The sequence below is a fragment of the Canis aureus genome, chromosome 21 (assembly GCF_053574225.1).
Source record: "Canis aureus isolate CA01 chromosome 21, VMU_Caureus_v.1.0, whole genome shotgun sequence".
Classification (NCBI taxonomy): Eukaryota; Metazoa; Chordata; class Mammalia; order Carnivora; family Canidae; genus Canis; species Canis aureus.
In genome coordinates, this window is record NC_135631.1 from 5,060,675 (window position 1) to 5,084,307 (window position 23,633).

Genomic DNA, 23,633 nt, shown 5'->3' on the forward strand with positions numbered 1-23,633 from the left:
TGACAGCCAGCCAGTGACATAGCTAATTCAAATACAAGTGAGACTAAAGCAGAGCAAAATACTGACAAAGCACAGAGTGGTGACTGGGGGTGGTGGTGAAGGATAAATGGGGGTAGAATTCACGAGTCATTTCCCAAAGCAAATGAGAATTCTGCTGGGCCCTGGAACAGTTTGCCAAGCGGCTACATGGGGGAAGAACATTCCAGACCGGAAACACATGAGCAAAGGCTGAGAGGCACAAATATTCTTGATTAAGGAATCCAGGTGGTTTGATAAGTATGGACCAGAGTTTCTCAAGCACTAAGTTTGAGTTATTAAATTAATGGGTTGCAACCAGCAACAGAAAACAGAAAGTTCAGAGTATATCACACAGACACCTACAGGCTATTGGAAGACAAGTGGGGTGACCATTGGGGGATGGTAGAGGAGAACAGAAAAGGCAGGTTGAAGTCAGATGTGAAAGGCCTTGAATTGTTCTAACATGACGGACAAAAGCCATTGGAAAATTTTTGGCAGAAAATAGACATGATCATTTTTGTATTTTTGAAAGGCATCAGTGTGAAGGACGGACTGGGAAGAAACACTAGGCTGGGGGCCTTTTAGAAAACTGCCCCCAGAAGCCTGGGACATTTAGTCTAGAACTGTGGCCATGACAGTGACGTTAGAAGGGAGATGAGAAATAAGGGGAATATTTTGGAGGCAGCATTGCCCCGGTCTTACCTCATGTCTCTTTTATTATATCTGGGGTCTCACAACCTTATCACTCCACCCATCTTACTCTCCTCTCCAATATATTTTCCTCTTTAAACTCTGGTGTTTCCATTCTAGGATGTGGTAACCAGCCTTTGCTTTGGCCGCTATGGACGGGAAGATAACACTCTCATCATGACTACACGAGGTGAGCGGACTCGGACCTGGCAAGGGTTTTAGAGTTAGGTGCGAAGGTGACACAGATCCTGGGAAGGAATAGTGGATGTGAAGCACAGGCAGGCCTGGGTTTGGAAAGCAAGGCCTACAGACACACATCCTGTCTGGAGCTAGCTCATCAGCAATTTGATAGCGCCATATGGCCAGTGTCTCCAGTTCTCCCAGTCTCCTCAGTACCTGCCATAATGCAGGGAACATCACAGTCAATAAGTAACTGCTAATGAATGAGTGAATGAATGGTAGGACATTGTTAAGATAGGGATGCCTAGGTGGCTCAGTCTGTTAAGTATCTACCTTTGGCTCAGGTCATGATCCCAGAGTCCTGGGATCAAGCCCCACGTCAGGCTCCCTGCTCAGCGGGGACCCTGCTTCTCCCTCTGTCTCTGCCTGCTGCTCCTCCTGCTTGTGCACTCTCTCTTTCCCTGTCAAATAAGTAAATAAATAAAATTAAAAAAAAAAAAAAAAAAAAAAAACAGAGATGCCTGGGTGGCTCAGCTATAGAGCCTCTGTCTTCGGCTCAGGGCATGATCCTGGAGTCCCAGGGTCGAGTCCCACATTCGGCTCCCTGCATGGAGCCAGCTTCTCCCTCTGCCTATGTCTCTGCCCCTCTCTATGTGTCTCTCATGGATAGAAAGATAAAAGCTTAAAAAAAAAAACCCACAAAAACAAAAAAACACTATAATCCTTCTAGAAATCCAGAATCTTGGCAGGAATACAGACATGGACAGAAATGGCTCTATCTAAAGCAGAACGTTTGTGGAGGAAAGACCAGGAATGTTGAGTATAATTGAGGACAACAGATCTGTTTCTGTCTGTCTACTTCCCTAGGCGGTGGCTTGATTATCAAGATCCTGAAGCGTACAGCAGTGTTTGTGGAAGCAAGAGGTGAGGCAGGCCCCCCACCAGCCCAGGCCATGAAACTCAACGTGCCCCGAAAGACCCGGCTTTATGTGGACCAGACACTGCGAGAGCGGGAGGCTGGCACCGGTGAGACTCAGACCAGGTCCTTCCTCTTCCTTCTCAGTTGCTCCGAAGCAGCAAGAACTGAGTGATCCTGCTTCGGAGCATTGATGAACCCACCTGGGTGCTCTAAGCACTGGGTGACCTGGGTAGCCAAGCAGGTGTCCTGCCTCTGGAAGTCCAGAGACTGCCGAGGAGGTCCACTCTGCCTCAAGGTGGAAGATGCTGTAGGTGAGGGCAGGTGTTCTTTGAATGCAGAGGAGAGAACAGTTGCTTCTAGATGCTGGAACTCTCACAAGAGAAGTAGAATTGGACCAGCATTCTTCTTTTTCCTATTCAGTGTTTCTTGCTTTTCACTCATTCTTCCATTTGTTCAGTACCTGCGATTATGCCAGGCCTTGTGCCAGGTGCCTTGAAATAGGTTAGGCCTTACCTGAGGAGCTCAGTCTACCTTGCTAACTTCATGTTGCATGACAGGTGTAGAAGAGGTCTCTAGTGAGGCTCATAGGAATGAGGAAGTTGGCATAGGAGCCTGGGAGAAGCTTCAGAGGGAGGTGACATTGGACTTCGCCCTGAGATGATTATAAGTCCACCAGCAGAAAGGGGTAGGGAAGGGAGATTCAGGCAGAGGTGTGAGTAGAGGCATAGGACCCTACCCGGATTCAAGCAACATCCACCATGTGGTCATAGGTGCTGTGCAAGAAGGCCGGGTGGCAGAGCAGAGGCTGGCAGGGTAGGTGAGAGCTGGTTCCAAAAGGGCCTGGAATACACAGATGTTTGATTCATTCTAGATAGTGGGGGCTGGGAAAGATGTTAAAAATACAGTAACTCAACCAGCTCTGTTTTCGAAAGTGACCTTGTTTATACTTTTAAACGATAAATTAGAGGATAAAAGAGCTAGCAGCTATTAGAGCCTAGAGAATCCCAACAGAAGCAATTGAAACATTTGAAAAATAATTAGGAAGTTCTGTAAGGTGACCAAATATAAAATATACAAAAATCAATTACTTGGTATATACATACCAAGAGTAACCAGTCAGAAAATATAATGCAGAATTTCCTTTCACAATAGCAACAAAATCCCTAGAAATAAACCTAACAAGAAAATAGCAGTCTAAGAAAGTTCCAGAACTGCTGTCCAGGACATAAAAGACCACCTGAATGATGAATGATGAGACTTCCCAAGCTGTTGATTAATTAGCAGCTTCTGAAATTAATCTAGGAAGATAACAACATTACAGGGAAAATCCCAATAGGGTTTATTTTGAGGACTTGACCAGTTGATTCTAAGAGTAGATCTAAGTAAAATTTGCGGGTGGGGGTGAGGATTAGGAACAAGGTGACTTAGCCGATCAGGAGAATGATCCTACAATTCCTACAGAATGCAGCTGTAGGAATTGGCAGCTGTGCTCCAACTACAGGAACTGACACCAATCAAGGCACATTTAGAAAGTCAAAAACAGACCCTCATCTCTGTGGAAGGTCAGTATATGTTAAAGATACCATTTTAGATTAGTGGGAAAAGGAGAGAAAGTCCAAAAAAGCATAATTAGGACAACTTGCTTCTGGAAAAATACTTAGTACTCTACTTCAAACCAAGCACAAACATTAATTCTGGGTAAGTTAAAAATAAGTTGTAAAAGTACCAGGGCAAAAAGGAAAGATTAATAGATGGGGTAACATAAAGATATCAAACTTCTGGGTGGCAGAAGCCTCCGCACACAAGTAAAAGAGCAAGAGCAGGCTGGCAAACCAGTATGCTGAGTCTGGAACAGAGAGTCCCAGCAGGAATGAAGGTGGAGCAGGCTCTGGCAATGGCTTTGAGGAACAGTCCTCAGACCTTGGCAGATGATTAGCCAATAGGGCAGAACCTGGGTCACCAAGTGGAGGGGATGCAGTGGCGGAGGCAGGGAGGTGAGATGGGCTTCCTCAGCGCTGAGCTGGAGGTGTGATGGGACGTCCAGGGGGAGGTGACTATAAGGCAACGAGAAGTGGGAGGCAGGCCCAAGTGTCAAGCTGCTGGAGATGCAGCGCACAGTGTTGTGAGTGGATACAGGCTGGGCCCTGAGTGGGGCACACTCGGAAGCAATGAGTCCTCACCCTCAGGAGCTCCAAGTTGCTCCTCACTGGGGTGCTCACAGTCTGCGGCAGGACATAGACTGTCCAAAGGAGGAGGACAAGACTCCAGGGAACACCGGCCCTTAAGGCAGAATCAAAGGAGCCAACCAGGAGACTGGGACTGTGTGCAGGTAGCACGGTGTTAGGAGACCAGGAAGGAGGTAGCCGCGTGTGTGCCACAGAATCCAATGTTACTGGCAGGTTGGGCTACTGCATCTCCGTGTTCTGTTTCCCCACATCCCCTGCCCTCTCAGACCTTGCCTTCGTCTTGCATGTCTGACAAGCCACCCATGTAGGACACCCCTCTCCCCCGCCTCTGCCCCCTCCTACTTCCTTTACCTCCAGCACCTGCCCTCTTTGTGCCCCTCTCCTCAGCCATGCACCGGACTTTCCAGACTGACCTCTACCTGTTGCGCCTCCGGGCTGCCCGTGCCTATGTGCAGGCCCTCGAGTCTAGCCTGAACCCTGTGTCTGTGACGGCTCGTGAGCCCCTCAAGCTGCACGCTGTGGTAAGCTTCCAGGTGTGCAGGGCAATCAGGCTACCTCAAGGCCAAGAGGGCAGAGGTCAAGGGTGAATAGGAGCCCCTCAGCCCCAGAGCCAATTCTGAGTCCACTAGGCCTTGTGCCCACTTCTCATCTCCCCTAAGCCCAGAGACCAAGTCTCTGTCTTCCTTCAAGAAGGTGCTCTCCTCTCTGTTGTGCTGCCTCTTCTTGTGCACTTGCTGTGCACACCTCCTTCTTCCCAGGACTGGAGGGACTCTGACAGCTATGGTACAAGGAAGAAAGCTATTCACTCAGTAACTCCAGGCAGCCTGAGGTGTTAGGACTGCCTGGTATAGGGAAGGGAAGTCCTGAGACTTGCGCAGGAGGAGGAGCCCCTGCTCCTCAGACACAAGTGACCACAAGGTCATCTGGGCTCTGGCCAGCACTAAATGGGTCCCGGAGGTATGCTGTCTGACCCAATTGGGTTTCCGATTTCTCTTTCCCTAAAGGAAGTGGATAGATAAGAGACAGGAAGAGGCTGCAGACTAAGTATGGCTAGGAGGGAGGAAAAAGAAGTCACTGTGACCACCATAGGACGAGAGTAAGCAGGAGGCAGAGCCTGCAAAAAGAATGGCAGGGACAGTGGTGAGGCCATAGGTGGGAGTTGTGGCTTACATCCCCAGCCAGCTTTGCCTCTGACCAACTTGCTGAGTGACCTGCATCTAGCTCCTCCCCTCTCTGGGCCTTTGCTGATCCCCATACAAATAGGAGCCAGCTTTCTGTGCTCCCAAGGGGCCTTTTGAGGAGCAGGGTAGTGCATTAGAGCCGTTGGAAGAGTGTTGTGAGGACATTGATGAGAGAGCAGGAGGACAGGGCCAGGACACATTGGACTCAGTGGCTATGTCTGTTGGTTCTAAAGGCTTTCTCTACCCACCCCACTTTCTCCACAGGTTCAGGGCCTGGGCCCCACCTTTAAGCTCACACTTCATCTGCAGAACACCTCAACAGCCCGACCCATCCTGGGGCTACTGGTCTGCTTCCTATACAACGAGGTGCTCTACGCCCTGCCCCGGGCCTTCTTCAAGGTACTGGGCCCACTTCACTGAGACATGGGGTGAGAAAGACCAGGCCAGGGTCTGGTCTCTGTGATGTGCCCACAGAGCCGGAACAGATCAGGGTGAGGGAGCTGGCAGGTGGCTGGCACATGGCAAGGACCTCTGGGGAGAATGCACACGATCTGCCTCAGCTGCTTTTCTCCTAGCCTGAGAGAGGTCTCGGGGAGCCACACAGAAGGTTCTGGGAGAACAGCAAGAGTCTGGTTCCCACCTTGCCCCCTCTTAGAAGCCTGTTGGTGCCGGGATCCCAGAGTCCATCCTACCTCGCAGCCATGCCTGTGTTGGGAGTGGAACTTCCTTCTGCCCTGAGGAGAATTTTCCACAGTGAAGGACTTGTTTCCCCCCAGGTCCAGATTTGATCCTAAGTTGGGAAGACCAGAAACTGAGAAAGACCCTGGGATTTGGTTGGGAGTCAGGAGTTCTGGGTTTAATCCTGAACATATATGGGGTCCTAGAATGTCTACTCCCCTCAATGAATCTGTATGCTCTGTGAATGGGCCTGTCAGCCCTGCCCACCCTGCTAGGGTACACTGATTGCAGCTTCTTCTTTTTTTTTTTTCTTATTGCAGCCTCTAAAGCAGGCATGAGAGTGCTCTGGAATCTGCCAAACACTGTCCAGGCACGAAGGCTGATTTCCTATCTCTTTGTCCCCAAACTTAGGTCCCCTTGCTGGTGCCAGGACTCAACTACCCCCTGGAGACCTTTGTAGAGAGTCTCAGTGACAAGGGCATCTCAGACATTATCAAGGTAGGTCGCCCACTGGTACTACATGGGGAGGACAGTGAGAGTGAGGTGGGCAAGGCCCTTAGGTGGCTTCCAGGTCAGGTTGGGGTCTACAACCTCCCCATCCCCTCTGACAGAGCCCTGGTGGCCTGTGACTGGGAACAGTGCAGACCAGGCCAAGCTTGGTGTTTGCAGGGAGCAGGGAGTAAAAGCGGCCTGCTCCTACTGCCATAGGCACTTCCTCTATAGGTGCTGGTACTTCGTGAAGGCCAGAGCGCACCCCTGCTGAGTGCCCATATCAACATGCCCGTGAGCGAGGGGCTGGAAGCCGCTTGACCCCTGGACTGGTGTTGAAGCCCCTGCAGAATCAGGACCAGGAAGATTCAGCCCCTGAATCTTGAACTGGGCAGTCAATGGCCCGAGGCCTGTTCTCTGAGCAGCAGCATGTTGGGGCTACACTTTCTTTCTCTTGTCCTAAGTGTCTCCTTTCTAACCACCCTATCTGCTTGGTGACCAATAGAAGCAGGTCAGTGAGTACCCAGGAGGTTCAGCTCCCCACTCAGGAAATCCCAGACATTTGCCCATTGGATTCTGCTGCCGCTCCATCCTCCCCACTTATCTCCAGAAATCACACCCAGGTCCAAAGGAAGATCTCTGCAGTACTTAAGGTGAGATGAGGGGCATAGGCCCAGGCTTCTCCTTTGCTGCTTTCCTTAGGTACACTACTCCTGTGTTGCTTCAGGCCTAGGTCAGAATTGGCTATGGCCTGACCTGGGATAATCAGAGGTTTTTCTTGGGCAAGACTGGTTGCTGCAAGCTCCCTGTTGCTGCCTGGGGTTCCAGAGGCTTAGCTTATGCTAGCTCAGCTTATAGGTGAAACATGTTCTGATTTTTCCTTTTGAGCTAAACAAGGGACCCCTTCTTTATATTCGGGGGGTCTAGGGAATAGCTGCCTCTTCACAGGGTGCTTTCCTGAAATTTGGGCTCAACGAAAGTCTCAGGCCTGTGATGCGCCATGAAAATTGCCAAGGGAAGAACTGGTGCCAGGAAGGCATAGAGTATCCTTGCGGGGAGCTAGTGGCCCCCACCCCCACCAGGCTTCTGTAGACCACACAACTGCTGCTCCTGACTTGGATGCTCATGTCCAGAAAGAGCATCCCAGGAGAGGAAGGCTCAGAGCAGAGGTGGGACTGGAGTGCACGGGAGAGGGGTTTCTGAGGTCTTAAAAAAGTGGCACAGGAGGCAGAAGCCCAGAACTGCTCTTCTATGCCCTGGAGCCCAGATCAGTGGAAAGCGCACTGGGCAGTGGTCATATAGTATAAGAAAATTAGCTGGAAAGGCATTGACCAGAGGTGTTGAGTGAGGCTTACCCTTGAAGAAAGTCATATGTTTAGACCACAGGGACCAGAGACCCACAGTCCTGGCCCTCATTGTCTCCTGGAGCTCTGTCCAGTCTGCCTAATAGGCTGGTGCTAACAGGGCCACCCTGAGCCATTTGTGAACCAGGAATCCTGCTCCTTGAGGACCTGTATCTGCCTCTATCTGACCAGGTGCAGCCCAGCACATGACAGGAATCTCAGGCTTGTGGGAAGTTACCAAATCCTTCTGGCTAGTTTCCCCACATGTAAAATGAGACAGTGTGACCGGATTCAGCTCTAGCATCCTGTGATCTTGGCCACCATTTTAGAGGAAATGAAGAGTCACCTCCAGAAAGGGGATATTTGACAGGAGTAACCACCGAGCTTTTCCCTTTGATACCAAGGGCCCCAAATCTAACTGCCCATGGCCAGGCAAATGCCTGTATGTCCAGGACACCAGTGAGGGATTGGGGTGACACAGCTCACAGCCCACCCTCCTAACCCTTCCAAGGAATGCATTCTGGGGCCAGGTTAAAAGTAGCATGGGGGGTCGTGCATGGACAGCTCAATTGATTGAGCATCTACTCTTGATCTCAGCTCAGGTCTTGATCTCAGGGTAGTGAATTCAAGCTCTTTGTTGGGCTCCATGCTGGGTGTGGAACCTACTTAAAGAGAGAAGCATCAGGTCTGGACCAAAGAAAGAGTCCATCCCCCTCTGTGTACAGTCTGACTACTCACAGGCATAGATCAATTGGATCAGAATGGTGTAGGGTCTAGTGCAAGCCAAGTGAGGCACAGTTGGAACAACAAGCAGGAGGTTTAACCTAGAAATGGAAAGATAAATACAGAGAATATCAGTCAGAGAGATTTCAACTTAACCTAAGAATTTCCTAAGAGAGCTTATCAGAGATGGAAAGGCCTGCCTTAGAAGGTAAAAAGCCCCTTGTCACTGGAGCTGCGTCACTGGGGTTGGGCTATCTTTTTGCAAGGTTGTGTCCTGGGCCACATGACCATAGAATCTCTTCTATCCCAATCAAGTGATGACTGTGTGAACTTGGAACAAAAAGTCTGATCTGGATTCTGTTTGTAGCTATTCATAATGATGAAAGTGGAGAAACTTCCTATGCCCAGCACCTAAGGAGAGTTTGTATGATGTAATACTACATACCTATGTGAACTGCATTGATGTACACAAGTGTACATAAAGCAATATGAAACCAGGGACAGTGCATGGTACCCAGCGCCCTCACTAGTTAGAGCTCCAGGAGATTGTGGACATTAGGGAAGAGGAGAGTTGGTATCTTCTTAAAACTTATTCTTTCTAAAAACATACCTACTTAGTACTATAGAATTCATTTATTAGCAAGAAAATAGCCTTTCCACATTCCCTGGTATAGCTCCCTTGCTACATTTTCAGTTCTCTTAGCTATTATTTTTTTTCAGTAATCCCTGAGTCTAATGTGGGTCTTGAACCCATGACCCCAAGATCAAGAGTCACATGCTCCACTGACTGAGCCAGCTAGGTTCCCCATTAGCTATTTATTTTTAAAACATGCTTCAGGACCCCTGGGTGGCACAGTTGGTTAAGTGTCTAACTCTTGATTTTGGCTCAGGTCATGATCTCAGGGTCAGGAAATCAAGCCCTGTGTCGGGCTCCACTCTGAGTGAGAAGTCTACTTAGGATTCCTTCTCTTTCTCCCTCTGCTCCTACCCTGCCCCTGTTCATGCTGTCTCACTCTCACTCCCACTCTCTAAGGGAAAAAAAAAAAAAATAAAATATATATATATATATATATAGGCATATATATATAGGCATATATATATAGGCATATATATATATATAGGCATATAAATATATATGCTTATACTACTCTTGCTTGATTTATCATTCTAGACACTATCTGTTGGCTCCCTATTGTAACAGAGGAGGCTTTAGCTCTCTTGTGACAGTACCTTGCTCCCTTTTCTACCATTTTTAGGTAGATCAATACTCACTGTTTAAATTGCTATTTATAGGGATCCCTGGGTGGCGCCGTGGTTTAGTGCCTGCCTCTGGCCCAGGGCGCGATCCTGGAGACCTGGGATCGAATCCCACGTCGGGCTCCCAGCGCATGGAGCCTGCTTCTCCCTCTGCCTGTGTCTCTGCCTCTCTCTCTCTCTCTCTTTATCTGTGTGACTATCATAAGTAAATAAATAAATAATTTTAAAAAATAAAATAAACAAATTGCTATTTATATTACTATGTGAAAGTTATTCACTGCAGAGTTGACAATTGGGATATAATTAAATTACTTTTTAATTTTTTTGTGGAGTTAAAATTGCCATTTTTTTTTTCATTTGCTTGATTTTCTATATATACCAATTGTTAATTCTTCCCCCATTTAGTCTGACAGTTCCTTTTTTTTCAGGCACTTCATTTCATCCCCTGACTCAGTGAGTACTGTTTGCTCCCTAGAACTGCTGCAGAGCATTTTTCCTGACTAGATCCTCTGATTCCTAGGCTCCATATCTTCATCTTTCTTTCTTTTTTTTAAATTTATTTTTATCTTTTTTAAAGACTTTACTCATTTATTCATGAGAGAGACAGAAAGAGCGAGAGGCAGAGACACAGGCAGAGGGAGAAGCAGGCTCCACCCAAGGAGCCCGACATGTGACTCCATCCCCGGTCTCCAGGATCAGGCCCTGGCCTGAAGGCGGCACTAAACCGCCGAGCCACCTGGGCTGCCCTTTTTTTTTTTAAGATTTTATTTTTTTATTCATGAGAGACACAGAGAGAGAAGGCAGAGACATAGGCTGAGGGAGAAGCCGGCTCCATGTAGGGAGCCTGTTGTGGGACTTGATCCCAGGACCCCAGGATCACAACCTGCCTAAGGCAGATGCTCAACCTCTGAGCCACCCAGGCGTTCCTATATGTTCATCTTTCATAGCTCTTTTATCCTTCATTTGGTGAAACATATCCACAAGTACCTTCTTTAAAAAGTCACTAGAGTTAAAATTTTTAAGACATTTTCTTAAAAAATTTTTATTCCATTCATATATATGTGTGATAGCAGGTCATAAAATTTGACATTGAAAATAATTTTCATGTAAGATCAATTTTTTAAAAGATTTTATTTATTTATTAATGAGAGATACAGAGAGAGAGGCAGAGACACAGGCAGAGAGAGAGGCATGCTCCATGCAGGGAGCCTGACGTGGGACTTGATCTTGGGTCTCCAGGATCACGCCCTGGGCTGAAGGCAGGTGCCAAACTGCTGAGCCACCCAGGCATCCCTTGCAAGATCATTTTTAAGGCAGTATTCCCCTATGTTCAGATTTTTGGTAATGCTGTTGAGAAGTTCCATGCCATTTTTTGCTCCTGACCTCCTTTTTCTCTGAGGTTATAAAATGTCAGGACACGTCTTCCTGCATGTCATTATTTGTTGTGCTGTGGGGTAGAGATGTATATTCTTAACTTGCACAAAATTTCGTTTCCTTGAGTGATTTCTTCACATTTTCTCTGTTCTCTCTGGAATTTTCATTAAACCCAATATCTGATAAGTGGTAATTCCAGAGAGAACACAACTGATCATCTATTTTCTTCTCCTTTCATATTGTCTTTCTGTACAACTTTCATTTTTATATATATATAAGGTTTTATATAAAATATAGCAGAGGGAGAAGCAGGCTGCCTGCAGGGAGCCCAATACGGGACTCAATCCCAGGACCGTGGGATCATGCCCTAAGCCAAAGCCAGACACTCAACCGCTGAGCCACCCAGGCACCCCTCTGTCCAACTTTCTGAGGGATTTTTATCTTTCAGCTCTTCTCTGGAACTGTTTTTAAAATTCCATTGTTTTAATTCTCAACTCTTTCTGTTCTCTGTTCAGTCTTTAACTGTAGTATCTTTTTTTTTTTTTAAATATTTATTTATTCATAAGAGACACAGAGAAAGAGGCAGAGACATAGGTAGAGGGAGAAGCAGGCTCCCTGTGGGGAGCCTGATGCAGGACTCCATCCCAGGACTGTGGGACCATGATCTGAGCCAAAGGCAGACGCTCAAACACTGAGCTACCCAGCACGCCATAGTATCTTTTCAAAAACATAGTTGAGCCTAGCACACCATCAGTCAACAACTGACCTCTGTAGACTTACTTCAACAACAGAATACATATTTTTCTTTTTTCTCAAGCTCACATGAAACAGGCACCAAAAAAAAAAAAAAAAGAAAGAAAAAAGAAACAGGCACCAAAACAGACCACAATCTGGTCCATAAAATATGCCTTAACCAATTTAAAATAATCAAAACAATACATTGCTCTCAGGTCAAATGGAATTAAATTAGAAATCACTAATAGAAGGATAGCTGGAAAATCACCAAATACTTGGAAATGAAACAACACACTTCTAATAACATATGAGTCAAAGAAGAAATCTCATGAAAAATTTAAAAATATTTTGAACTAAATGAAAATGAAAACACAAGAAATTTGTGGGACACAGCAAAAGTAGTGCTTAAAGAGAAATGTATAGCATTGGATGCATATTTTAGAAAAGAAGAGCAAATTAAGTCCAAAATAAGCAGGAAAAGAAGAAGAAAAGAACCAGAGCAGAAATCAATAAAATTGAAAACAGGAAATCAGTAAAGAAAGTCAACAAAACCAAAAGCTGGTTCTTGGAAATCTCATTAGAACCAGCAGGTCAATTACCTATCTCCAAGCCTAGTGCGAGGTAGAAGCAAGGGAAAAACCTCTCCTGAGAATTTTTAACCATAAGCCAGCCTGAATAGGTTTATAACCTAAACTGACAATACCTGGGTGGTCCAAAAGACTTGTGGCTGAAAATTTAGTGGTGTAGGATTGGTTTGTCATCAGGTGACAGAGAAACACATTTCTTCTCTGGAGGAATTTACTGTTGACCCAATCTCAAAAAAAAAACCTTGATAAAATTCCAAGAAATATGAACTCACAAATTGCAAGAAACTAAAGCATTGTGAAGAGGAGCCACCATAAACAATAGCCAATGTACTCCAGCCTCACAGACTTAAGATATTGGAATTACCAAACAATGGAAGGTGTGTGTCTTCAAAATATTTAAAGGAAAAAAAAAACACCTAAAATTTAAGTAGAAAGCAAGAAGGGTATAAAATGACCATGCAGATCTTAAAAAGAGTCAAACAATTAGAGAAAATATTTGACACATGAAACTCATGAACGAATGGACAAAACCACTTAAAAAAAGACAATTTGATGGGATCCCTGGGTGGCGCAGCAGTTTGGCACCTGCCTTTGGCCCAGGGCGCGATCCTGGAGACCCGGGATCGAATCCCACGTCAGGCTCCCGGTGCATGGAGCCTGCTTCTCCCTCTGCCTGTGTCTCTGCCTCTCTCTCTCTCTCTCTCTCTCTCTCTCTGTGACTATCCTAAATAAATAAATAAAATATTAAAAAAAAAAAAAGACAATTTGGGATTCCTGGATGGCACAGTGGTTGAGCGTCTGCCTTTGGCTCAGGGCATGATCCTGAGATCCGGGATCAAGTCCCACATTGGGCTCCTTGCAGGGAGCCTGCTTCTCCCTCTGCCTGTGTCTCTGCCTCTCTCTGTGTGTGTCTCTCCTGAATAAATATATAAAAATCTTAAAAAAAAAAAAAAAATCAGATTGGTTTCACAGCTGAAGAAAGACAGAAAGACTAAGGAAGATCTACCTGGCTGCAGGAATTCTCCAGAATGCCAGAAACCGAGATACATGTGAGGATGTAGTAGGAAGGTCTCATCAGAGCTTTAGTAAAGACAGAAAATATGTGAAGGTGTGACTAAGAATCTTCTAAAACTGATGAAAGGCATCAATTCATAGAATCAGGAAACCCAAGGAATTTCATGAGGGTAAATACAAAGAAAACCACACTTGTGCACATCACAGTAAATTGCGGTAATACTGGAGATAAAAAAATCCTAAAAGTGTTGAAGACAAAAGTATCTTCAAAGGAAAAACTATAGATGACAGCTGACAACAGCAACAATGGAAGCCAAAAGACAGAATAATATTTTTAACATATTGAGAGGAAATAGCTATTAACCTAGAATTCTGTACCCAATAAGAAGTAATTTTAAAAAGGGACACCTGGGTGGCTCAGTGGTTGAGCATCTGCCTTCAGCTCCGTGCATGATCCCAGGTCCAGGGATTGAGTTCTGCATCGGCCTCCCTCTGAGGAGCCTGCTTCTTGCTCTATGTTTCTGCTTCTCTCTGTGTCTCCCATGAATAAATAAATAAAAATCTTTTTAAAAAAATTTTAAGCTACAAAAGGTGAGACAAGCACAAAATAAAGTGGTAGAAATATATCCAAGTACATTACTTACAAACTATATAAATGATCAAATGTTTCAACTGGAAGATAGTGTTGTCTAGATTTTTAAAAATCTTATCTATGGGGCACCTACGTGGCTCAGTCAGTTAAGCTTTGGCCTTCAGCTCAGGTCATGATTTCAGAGTCCTGGGGTCAAGACCTGAGTCAGGCTTCCTGCTCACTAGAGTCTGCTTCTCCCTTTCCCTCTGCCCCTCCCCCCACTCATGCTCACTATCTCTCAAATCTTTTTTAAAAAATAAAATCCACTGGAGATCCCTGGGTGGCTCAGCAGTTTAGTGCCTGCCTTCGGCCTAGGGTGTAATCCTGGAGTCCCGGGACCGAGTCCCACATTGGGCACCCTGCATGGGGTCTGCTTCTCCCTCTGCCTGTGTCTGCCTCTCTCTCTCTCTCTGTCTCTCATGAATAAATAAATAAGATCTTTAAAAAATAATAATAATAAAATCCATTTATCTTAAGAGACGAAATAATTGAAAGTAAAAATACAAATTATTAACATATTCAGACTAGAAGGGAATTTAAGGGGCATCTATTTAAAAAGAAACCCACAATGAACATATCTTATGGTGAAATATCAAAATTATTTCCTCTAAGGTTAGAAACCAGTCAAGGTGGGGCACCTGGCTGCCTCAGCTTGGAAGAGCATAGGACTCTTGATCTTGGGGTCATGAGTTTAAGCCACACCACACCGGGTGCAGAGATTACTTTAAAAAATAAAACAAGTCAAGGTGCCCACTACTTTTCCTCCACCCATACAGAAGGGGCAAGATTAAGAGGTACACAAATTTAAAAGGAAAAACAAAACCTCTTTTCATAGATTATGTGATTATAAATGCAGAAAACTCAGAAGAATTTATAAGTAAATTATAAGTTTCCCAGACAGGTCCCGTTGCTGGACACAAAATTTCTATTTTCTTTTTTTTTTTTTAATGTATATATTTTTTTAAGATTTTATTTATTTATTCATGAGAGAGAGAGAGAGAGAAGCAGAGACACAGGCAGAGGGAGAAGCAGGCTCCATGCAGGGAGTCCGACGTGGGACTTGATCCCGGGTCTCCAGGATCACGCCCTGGGCTGAAGGCAGCATTAAACCGCTGAGCCACCCAGGCTGCCCAAAATTTCTATTTTCATAAACCATATACAAGTAGCATAACAATATCAACTACTTAAGAATAAATCTAACAAGGGTGGCTTAGTGGGTTAGGCATCTGACTTCAGCTCAGCTGGTGATCTCAGAGTCCTGGGATTGAGCTCTGTGTCCAGCTCCCCATTTGGTGAGGAGTCTGCTTGTCCCACCCCTCCATCTGCCCCTCATCCCACTCGTGCTTGTTGACTCTCTCAAATCTTAAAAAAAAGAAGATGAAGAAGAAATCTAAACTAGGGGCACTTGAGTGACTTGGTTAAGTGTTCAACTGTTGATTTCAGCTCAGGTCATAACCTCAGGGTCATGAGACTGAACCCTGCTTTGGGCTCTGTGCTTAGGATTCTCTCTTTCTCCTTCTGGCCTTCCCCTCCCCACACTCGTATTCTCTCTCTCTCAAAAGTAATAATAATCTAACCAAAAAAGGAATGATCTTTATGAGAAAAAAATATGTAACTTTATTGAAAACATTTAATGGATACATGATGTTCATGAACTGAAAAACATAATTTCATATGAATGTTGGTTTTTCCCAGACTGCTCTATAGATTCATTTGGATTTCATTCACAATCTCAAAGAGAATTTTTACTGGTGGAATTTGACAAGTGGATTCTAAAATTTGTATGGAAGAGCAAGGACCAAAAATAGATCCTAGGGAGTCATATAATAGGGGTGGACAAAATGGGAAAATGTATATTCAATGGCTCACTATACAGCAAGGAAAAGGAATACCCTACAGCTCTACATGTTAATCTGGATAAATCTCAGGAACATAATGAGTGTAAAGGTAAGTCACAGAGGAATAAACATGGTATGATTCCATTTACATAAAATTCAAAAACATGCAAAACCAATACAAACATAGGTAATACAATTACAAGGCAAAGCAAGGGAATAATGAAGACAGGACAGTGTTTTCTTCACTGGGGAGGGGCACAGCAGGGGTTCAAAGGAAGTGGTATCCATTTCTTAAATGGGAAGGGGGAGGAGTTTATTTTATATTTTCTTGCATCTCCTTACTATTTAATTAAAAAAAAAAAAGTGTTCCAGAGGGTTAAAGCTGAGGAGGAAACTAGAAGTCTGCCAATGCTTATGTACAGCACAAAGTGCTAGGCACACCACATTCCTAACAGTTAAGAACTAGTACTTGAACATGCCATTTGGGAAAACAAAAAAGTCCTAGCAGCTCTAACCTTTGTGGGCATGGGCAGGGCATGTCTGAAGGATGGGCTTCTCTCAGAGTTCCTGGGTGACAAGCCTGCCATGTCACTGGATGACATTCCCCCCGACCCCCAGCAGCATCTGTAGACTTTTTCACTTAATCCAATTTTTGGTCCAGCCCCTCACCCCCACCCTCCCCAGTGCCTCTGAAACCCAAAGCTGCTTTGAACAGTCCCCACCTGTACCCCAGATGGCTAGCTGCTGGCTGCACAGGGTGGGGTGGGCCCTGTGGGGAGGGGCAACCTAGCTGCCCCTCTTCAAGACTGGATCAGTCCATGTCAGTCCCACACCTTTGTTCCATGGTGCCAGGAGAGTTCCTGAGCCTCTCCAGGGCTCTGGGAGACAGTTTGGCTGCTTTTGGCTCCTCCCTCTAGGAGTGGTTTCTAATTCTCTGCTAAAAGAGGAAATGAGCTTCCATCCACTTCCCATCTTTCAAAATGTCATCAGGCTCTTTGGTCTACTACTGTCTCTCTTCTATTTTCTTTATCTTTGTAAATTTATATGTTTTATTTCTTCACTATCATTTAGATTTGAAGAGGAAACAGGTAAACCTATGTGTTTAAACCTGCCACATTGGAAATCTGTTTACTATATTTGAATAAAATGTTTAACAGGTAGCTCTTGAAGAGTCCAGAGAGGAAGAGCTTAGCCTTCTGAGCATCCTCCTTCAGATGCTTGAATATCCCTACCTGATTTCTCTGCCTCCATTTTGCATACTCACTTTCCTCAGCTGTGTAAGGGTGAAGGAAAAAGCACAAAAATCTGGGTTCAAATCCTGACTCCTCCATTCACTGCCCTGAGATCTTATCAACTCCCATAATTGCTGCCCTTGGTACCAGATTAGCCGGAGAGAGGCACAGGGAGTGTTACGGAGATGCTTCTAACTATAAAGCACAGAATCTAGGAAAGAATGTTTCTCTTTCCCTGGATCACCTCATGCTGCCTTGGTCTGCTGGTCCCCCAGCCCCACCCCCACCAAAGCCACAGGAGGCAGATCCCTGCCCCCCCCCCCCAAGCCCTCAAGTGTTCTGTGGTTCCCATGTGTGGCAATCAGAGGGACCAGAAACCCCGAAAGATGGAGGGAATCCAAGAACCAAGTGGGCACTTTATTAACCCAGCAAAGGGGTGACTAGGCTGGCCAAGCATTCCCTTACCAAACTGTCCTCTATACTTGGGAGCAGGGGGGCAATAGAGGCAGAGTTGCAGGACCCAAGCCCTGGACACTGGAGACCAGGTTGGGCAGGGCAAAGGCCAAGGATAGGACTGGAGTTGCTGAAAGGTAGTAAGTACCAACCCACCTCCCCAACTGAGGCTGGGAGTGGGCCTGAAAGGAGTTAGGAGCCCCCTCTCCTGCTGCCCTCTCCCTGAACATCTCCAGCTCTTCCTGAAATCAGGAAGGCATGAGGCCCACATCAGCTGCGGTCTGGAAGGTGATCCCATCCCCAGGCAGTGGGGAGGCCAGGAAGGGCCAGAGCCAGACAAGGACCCACCGGGGCCCCAGGGCCGCCTGCAAGTTGTGGCAAGGGCCCAGGTCATAAGAGTGCTGGCCCCGAGCCCACTCCCACGTGGTCTGGCCCCGCAACAGCAGCATCCCATGGAAGAGCAGCCCAGCCCCACATAACAGTGCACCTGCCACGCATGTATCGGTCACAAAGGCCAAGGCAAACTGCGCCAGAGACACTCTGCCTGCAAGGAGAAAGCAAATGGATCAGGGGGCAGAAGGGGGCCCAGCCCTCCCAAAGCCCAGCTCCTGCCCTTCTTCCACTTCCTACCCTCCACCACCAAGCAGGGCTCATTCCTCTGCTCAGCAAATGCTGAGTAGCTACTCCCCGGCCAGCCCATGCTGGTGCCCCAGACAGACACAGTCCCCCATCCATCCAACTTCCGTTCATCACAAACTATGAGTACCTCCCATTGCTAGACACGGCAGGCACCAGCATGAAGGGCAGACAGCAGCTTGACCTCAGGGAGCTAACAGACATTTCAGAGATCACTTCTTAGTTACTTAATTACAGATGTGATTGGTTACAACGGAAAAGTACAGCACCTTCTGGCTCCTGATAGGTACTAAGTATCTGCTGAACTAATGAACTATAGGATGCCATGAAACATTCTGCTCAGTGAAAGAAGCCAGACGTGAAAGTAACAAATTATCAAAGTGACATATTATATGATGCCATTTATGTGAGATGTCCCAAACAGGCAAATCCATAGACAGACATAGTGACAGACAGTAGATGAGTGATCACCAGGGGCTGGGGGGGACTCTAGGAGGGAAGGGAAGTGACCGCTCAATGGGTACAGGGTTTCTTTTGGAGGCTATGGAAATGTTCTGGAATTAGTGGTAATGGTTCACCACATTTTTGTTTTTGTTTTTGTTTTTTTTTTTTGTTCACCACATTATGAATGTTTTTTTTTTTGTTCACCACATTCATCATGCCACTGAATGATCTACTGGGACGTGTTTTTTTATTTATTTATTTATTTATTTATTTATTTATTTATTTATTTTTATTTATTTGTTCATGAGAGAGTTAGAGACACAGGCAGAGGGAGAAGCAGGCTCCATGCAGGAAGCCTGATGTGGGACTTGATCCCGGGACCCCAGGATCACACCCTGGGTAGAAGGCAGGCGCTAAACTGCTGAGCCACCCAGGGATCCCCTGGGAGGTGGTTTATTTTTTTTTTTTTAAATTTCGTTTATTTATTCATGAGAGACACACACAGAGAGAGAGAGAGAGAGAGGCAGAGACACAGGCAGAGGGAGAAGTAGGCTCCATGCAGGGATCCTGATGTGGGACTCGATCCTGGGTCTCCAGGATCACGCCCTGGGCCGAAGGCAGATGCTCAACCTCTGAGCCACCCAGGCGTCCCTGGAAGGTGGTTTATTTTATTTTATTTTATTTTATTTTATTTTATTTTATTTTATTTTATTTTATTTTATTTTTGGAAGGTGGTTTTATATGAATTGCTTGTTATATGAATTCTACTTCATTAAAAAAAGACAGGCTATGTGGGGAAATGCCAAGCTGCCTTATTAGAAGCTCAGGGAAGTGGATTTCATTTGTTTTAATTAAGTAACATCTTGGGTGGTGTCTGAAGGAGGTATTTGCTAGGTAAAGGGGGGAAAAAACATTCTATTTGAAGGTCCTGAGCAGGATGGAGGGGTGCCTGTGAGATGAGTATGTGGCTGGTTCTGGAAGTTCAGGAGAGAAGCCCAGGCTGGACATGCAGATCTGCAGGTGGCTGGCAAAGAGGGAGTTCCAAGACCCACCAGAGGCCAGAGTTAGAGTGAGATGGGAACAGTGCCACTACCTCAGCATCAGGAGACCAGGTCCCTTGGGACCTGATCAAGAAGAGAGAGGGAAACCATAAAAGGAAGGAGGAAACCAGCAGTGCGAGCTGTTGGAGACGCCCAGGGTACAGCCCTTCCAGGAGGAGGGAGGCTAGCAGTCTTATGAGGCAGAAAGGTCTCGTGAAGCAAAGAGAACTCAGAGGGGTCCTCCTGGCTTTGTGGGGACCGAGGCATTCTCAGGAGGGGGAGGGGGGTAGAAGCCAGTTTGGAGCAGGTAGGGGAAGGAATGGGAAGTGAGGAAAAGCACCTATGAGCCCGGGGAAGTCCTCCAAGGAGCCTAGCTGCTAGCAGAAGAGCCAGGAGGCAAGAGCTAGGGAGGAGGAGGACATGGGGTGAAGAGAGGGTTTATACAGGTAGGAAAACTGAAAGAAAGCCAGCGGAGGGAGACTGGGTTGGCAGGAAGAGAAGCAGGCCACAGTGAGGCTTCCAAGCGGGGAGGAAGGCCAGACACCAGGAGAAGCTACAGACAGTGAGCCTGGCTTCCAGATCTGAAGACAGGACAATTCTGGACATAACTGACATGTCATTTTCTCCGTGATGGATTTCACGAGAGGTGGGAGCTTAGAAAACAGGAGAGTGGGATGGTTGGAGCCGCAGTCATGAGGGGGGCAAGCTTTTGAGAAACCACGATGGCCAGGCACGACTGAGGGCCTGTTGGGGTCAGTAGCCATGAATGTGACATGGGACCAACTGCCACAAATTACCAGCCCTTAGCAACCAGGGGCAGATACAGAGAAGACAGGTAGACAGAGTGAGATGTTGGCAGGAGAATGGTGGAAATGAGGATTCTAAGCTGGATGTGGGGGAAATGAAGAGGGAAAGTGTTGGGAGACAGACGAGGGCCAGGAGCTCTCGTACTCTCCTAGAGTATGAGAGTGAGAGCTGGCTGGAAGGAGGGGAGGTGGGCAACAGAAAAAGGGGTGACCAGCTCATGGCATGATTCAGGAGGTGACACACTTTGACCTCTGACAAGGTGAAGGGTGGATGTGGGTGTAGGTGATAGAAGTCAAATGGAGGAAGTCTAGAAGCTGAGCAACTGGGGCAGTGAGTGGGCCATTCACCCAGACTTCCAGGCACCCATGATTTCAACATGGCCCAGGACTTGAGAAATGAATGGCCACAGAGGGGTGGGTTGCAGGGAGGTACAGTTGGAGGGCTTGCGTTTCAGTGGAAGCAGGGGCTCATCAAGGAGGCAAAGGAGCCAGTGTGGTCAGAGGAAGACACTGACAACCCACTGGGCCTCCCAAGGCCTCCCCCCTCCACACCTCCAGGCTGCAGGGATAGTCAGGCTTAGATAGGATAAGGAGACACTGACTATTCAGAGTGGTCAGAGAGTTTAGTAACCGAAGGACAAGTTTACAGAGGGGCCCTTGGAGGGGTCAGGAGGAAGGAGTCAGGGGAAAGAAAGCCCAGAGCATTTCAAGCATTTCAAAGAATATAAAAACAAAACAAAACAATAGGGCTTTTGGGGAGGTGAGGGTGTCAGAAGAGGAATAAATGTGTCATCCAGAACACAGCCTCTCAATCAGCCTCCTGATCCATGTCCTCCCCTCCCAACTTCCAAAGACTGGAGCTTCCTCTGCCTAGAACTTTCACTGGCTCCCTGCTGTCCAGTCACGTTAGGGCTACACCAGCATTTAGGGTCTCCACCATCCAATCTGAACCTACTCCTTGCCCAACCTCCACGCCTCTGCTTAGGCTGCTCCCCTCACTTAGAATGCACCCTCATTTAGAATGCTCCCTCCTCATTCCCAATCACACCCCCCCCCCAACTCCCACTAGTCTTTCCTTCTCTGCCAATCCTGATTCTCCTATCCAGAACTCTGCACCTGTGTCAAGGCCTTGTATTTTATTGTCCTGCACACCCAGTTCAATCCTAGGCTGCCCTCACCCACCCCATAAATGACATTGGAACTGGGTCCCCAGGCCATTACCAGGAGAACCAGCCGGAAATTCCATCCCCCACCAGAATGGCCCACGACAAGGGCCTCTGCCTCTGTGGATGCCTCCCAAGCTCCCCACCTGTGAGCAGCATGAGCCAGGGCAGCAGGAGGAGGGCTGCGGTGTGGAGGGGCGCGTGGGCTCGCAGGAGGGCTGACAGGGCAGGGCCCAGCAGCACAGAGATGTGGAGCAGGACGCCCGAAGCATGAAGCAACAGGCACAGGAAGGGCCGGTAGTTGTGGAATCCCACACAGCGGCCCAGCAGGCGGCAGTGGTGATCCCGACGAAGGATGCAGACACGGCAGGCAGAGCAATGCCCACTGCGTGGTGGCACCTGGCTTTGGCACTGGTAGCAGTAACTGCAGGGAAGCAACCACAGCGTCAGTTCCACCAGCAGCTCCAAGTGCCCCTTCTCATGCCCAGTTGGCCTCTGAACCCATCCCAGGGAAGCAGGCACGACCACTGCCCTAATAAGCCTCAAATTCATCATACATAAATGCAGGACGAATTGTTCTAGCACTGCAGGTCCGAGGGCTCTTGCAGCTCAGACATCCCAATCCTAAGCCTTTCTCCGGCCTCTAACATCCAGGAGCAAACCTCTCACTTGCTCCATGGTCACCACACTGGTCCAAGTCACCATGAACTCTCTCCCCTGGATACTGCATCAGATTTTAACTATTCTCCCTGATTCCAGCTTTGGTTCCTCCTGGTATAGTCTCACCCCAGCAGCCAGACTGATCCTTAAAAATCTAAGTTGTGCCCTCCTCTACTCCAAACCCTACAATGGCTGTCCACCTCACTGCCAGTAAAAAGCAAAGCTTTCAATGTCCTACAAGGTCTATCTCTAACCTCTCTCTTCCCCCTCTCACTCCACACCAGCCACACTGGCCTTGCTGTTCCTGGAACACACAAGACACATAACTGCTTCAGAGTCTTTGCACTGTCTGTTCCCCCTACCTGGAATGCTCTCCTCCAGATTCCCACCTGGCTAACTCCTCCACCTCCTTAAATTCTTTGCTCAAATGCCTACCTTGACTACCATATTTAAGACTGCAATCTGCACAGCTTTTACCCTGCTCTACTTTTTGTTTCCATACCACCACCTAACAGTCTATATTATTTCCTTATTTACTATGCCTATAGCTTATCATCTGCCCCCTCCCCCACTAAAATAAGTCCAGGAGGTCAGGAATCCACTTTATTGTACCTCCAGTGGCCGGAACAGTACCTTGTACGTAGTAGGTGCTCATGAACTATTTCTAAGTGAATGAATGACATTTCTTCTGGATCTACCATCCCAGGCTATAGAAGAGTGTTCTGGCTCTAACAAGCGGATCCTATTGTGATCTGGTTTTAACATCTTCTGGTCCTAGGGGCGCCTACCCCTGTCCAAGGTTCCTACGTCCCCCGCTTCCATCCCCCAGATACCGCGCCCCACTCACGCCCAGCCCTGGCCCAGACCGCGGCCGGCCAGCATCACGCCCCGGATGCTGGGGTCCGAGCGCAGGAAGAGCCCCACGTTGCCCAGCAGGTTGAGCAGCTGGAAGGCGGCCAGCACTAACTGCAAGGCCCGAGCCAGGGGTCCCAGCGGGGGCGGCCCGGGACCCAGAACCAGCACATAGGCCAGCTCCAGGCCCACAGCCGCGGCCCACAGCGCGGTGAGCACGAGAGGCAGCCGCGCGGGCGCCCCCTCCGCGCTCCCTACCGCCCAGGGCTGCCCCATGGCCTGGACCCACCGGCTGTCGGACCCGGAGTACCCCGCCGCTTCCGTAATGGGGCGGGGATAGTGGCAGACGGACGTCCGCTACGACCAATAGAAGCTCGGAAGGGAGTTTGGCGTCACCGGGAGCTGCCCACAGATGCGGACATGTGATTGGGCGGCCGCAGGAGCCTTGGAGAAGCTTGGAATCCCATTGGCGCTGGAGCCGGGTAAGGCCGCGCATTGTGGTCA

General features: G+C 47.5%; 2 protein-coding genes and 1 long non-coding RNA gene across 8 annotated transcripts in view; 1 reads left to right on the top strand and 2 right to left on the bottom strand.

The window, feature by feature from the left end:
• LOC144292375 (uncharacterized) overlaps positions 1-9,434 on the bottom strand; it is a 25,428-nt gene extending 15,994 nt beyond the window's left edge. Inside the window, exons 1-2 of one of the 2 annotated variants that reach the window (XR_013359802.1) lie at positions 8,423-9,434; positions 5,867-5,964 (exon numbers count right to left, since the gene is read on the bottom strand). This is a non-coding gene — a long non-coding RNA (uncharacterized LOC144292375). The remainder of the gene's footprint in view (positions 1-5,866; positions 5,965-8,422) is intronic. The other variant, XR_013359803.1, reaches the window with a different exon arrangement.
• Positions 1-15,684, top strand: part of BBS1 (Bardet-Biedl syndrome 1) — a 26,702-nt gene extending 11,018 nt beyond the window's left edge. Inside the window, exons 12-18 of one of the 5 annotated variants that reach the window (XM_077862526.1) lie at positions 829-898; positions 1,756-1,914; positions 4,381-4,526; positions 5,439-5,573; positions 6,264-6,350; positions 6,847-6,994; positions 9,701-15,684. In XM_077862526.1, the coding sequence (XP_077718652.1) occupies positions 829-898; positions 1,756-1,914; positions 4,381-4,526; positions 5,439-5,573; positions 6,264-6,350; positions 6,847-6,993 (744 nt within the window). In that variant the 3' untranslated portion in view covers position 6,994; positions 9,701-15,684. Of the gene's footprint in view, positions 1-828; positions 899-1,755; positions 1,915-4,380; positions 4,527-5,438; positions 5,574-6,263; positions 6,351-6,575; positions 6,790-6,846 lie in introns of those variants that run through there. The other 4 variants (XM_077862527.1, XM_077862529.1, XM_077862528.1 and 1 more) reach the window with 4 other exon arrangements.
• Positions 15,599-23,596, bottom strand: ZDHHC24 (zDHHC palmitoyltransferase 24). Its single transcript, XM_077862536.1, has 3 exons — positions 23,125-23,596; positions 21,764-22,041; positions 15,599-18,072 (listed from the first exon to the last, which is right to left on the bottom strand). The coding sequence occupies exons 1-3, from the start codon at positions 23,403-23,405 to the stop codon at positions 17,777-17,779; spliced, it is 855 nt and encodes a 284-aa protein (XP_077718662.1). The 5' UTR covers positions 23,406-23,596; the 3' UTR covers positions 15,599-17,776.
• Between the last annotated feature and the right edge of the window lie 37 nt (positions 23,597-23,633).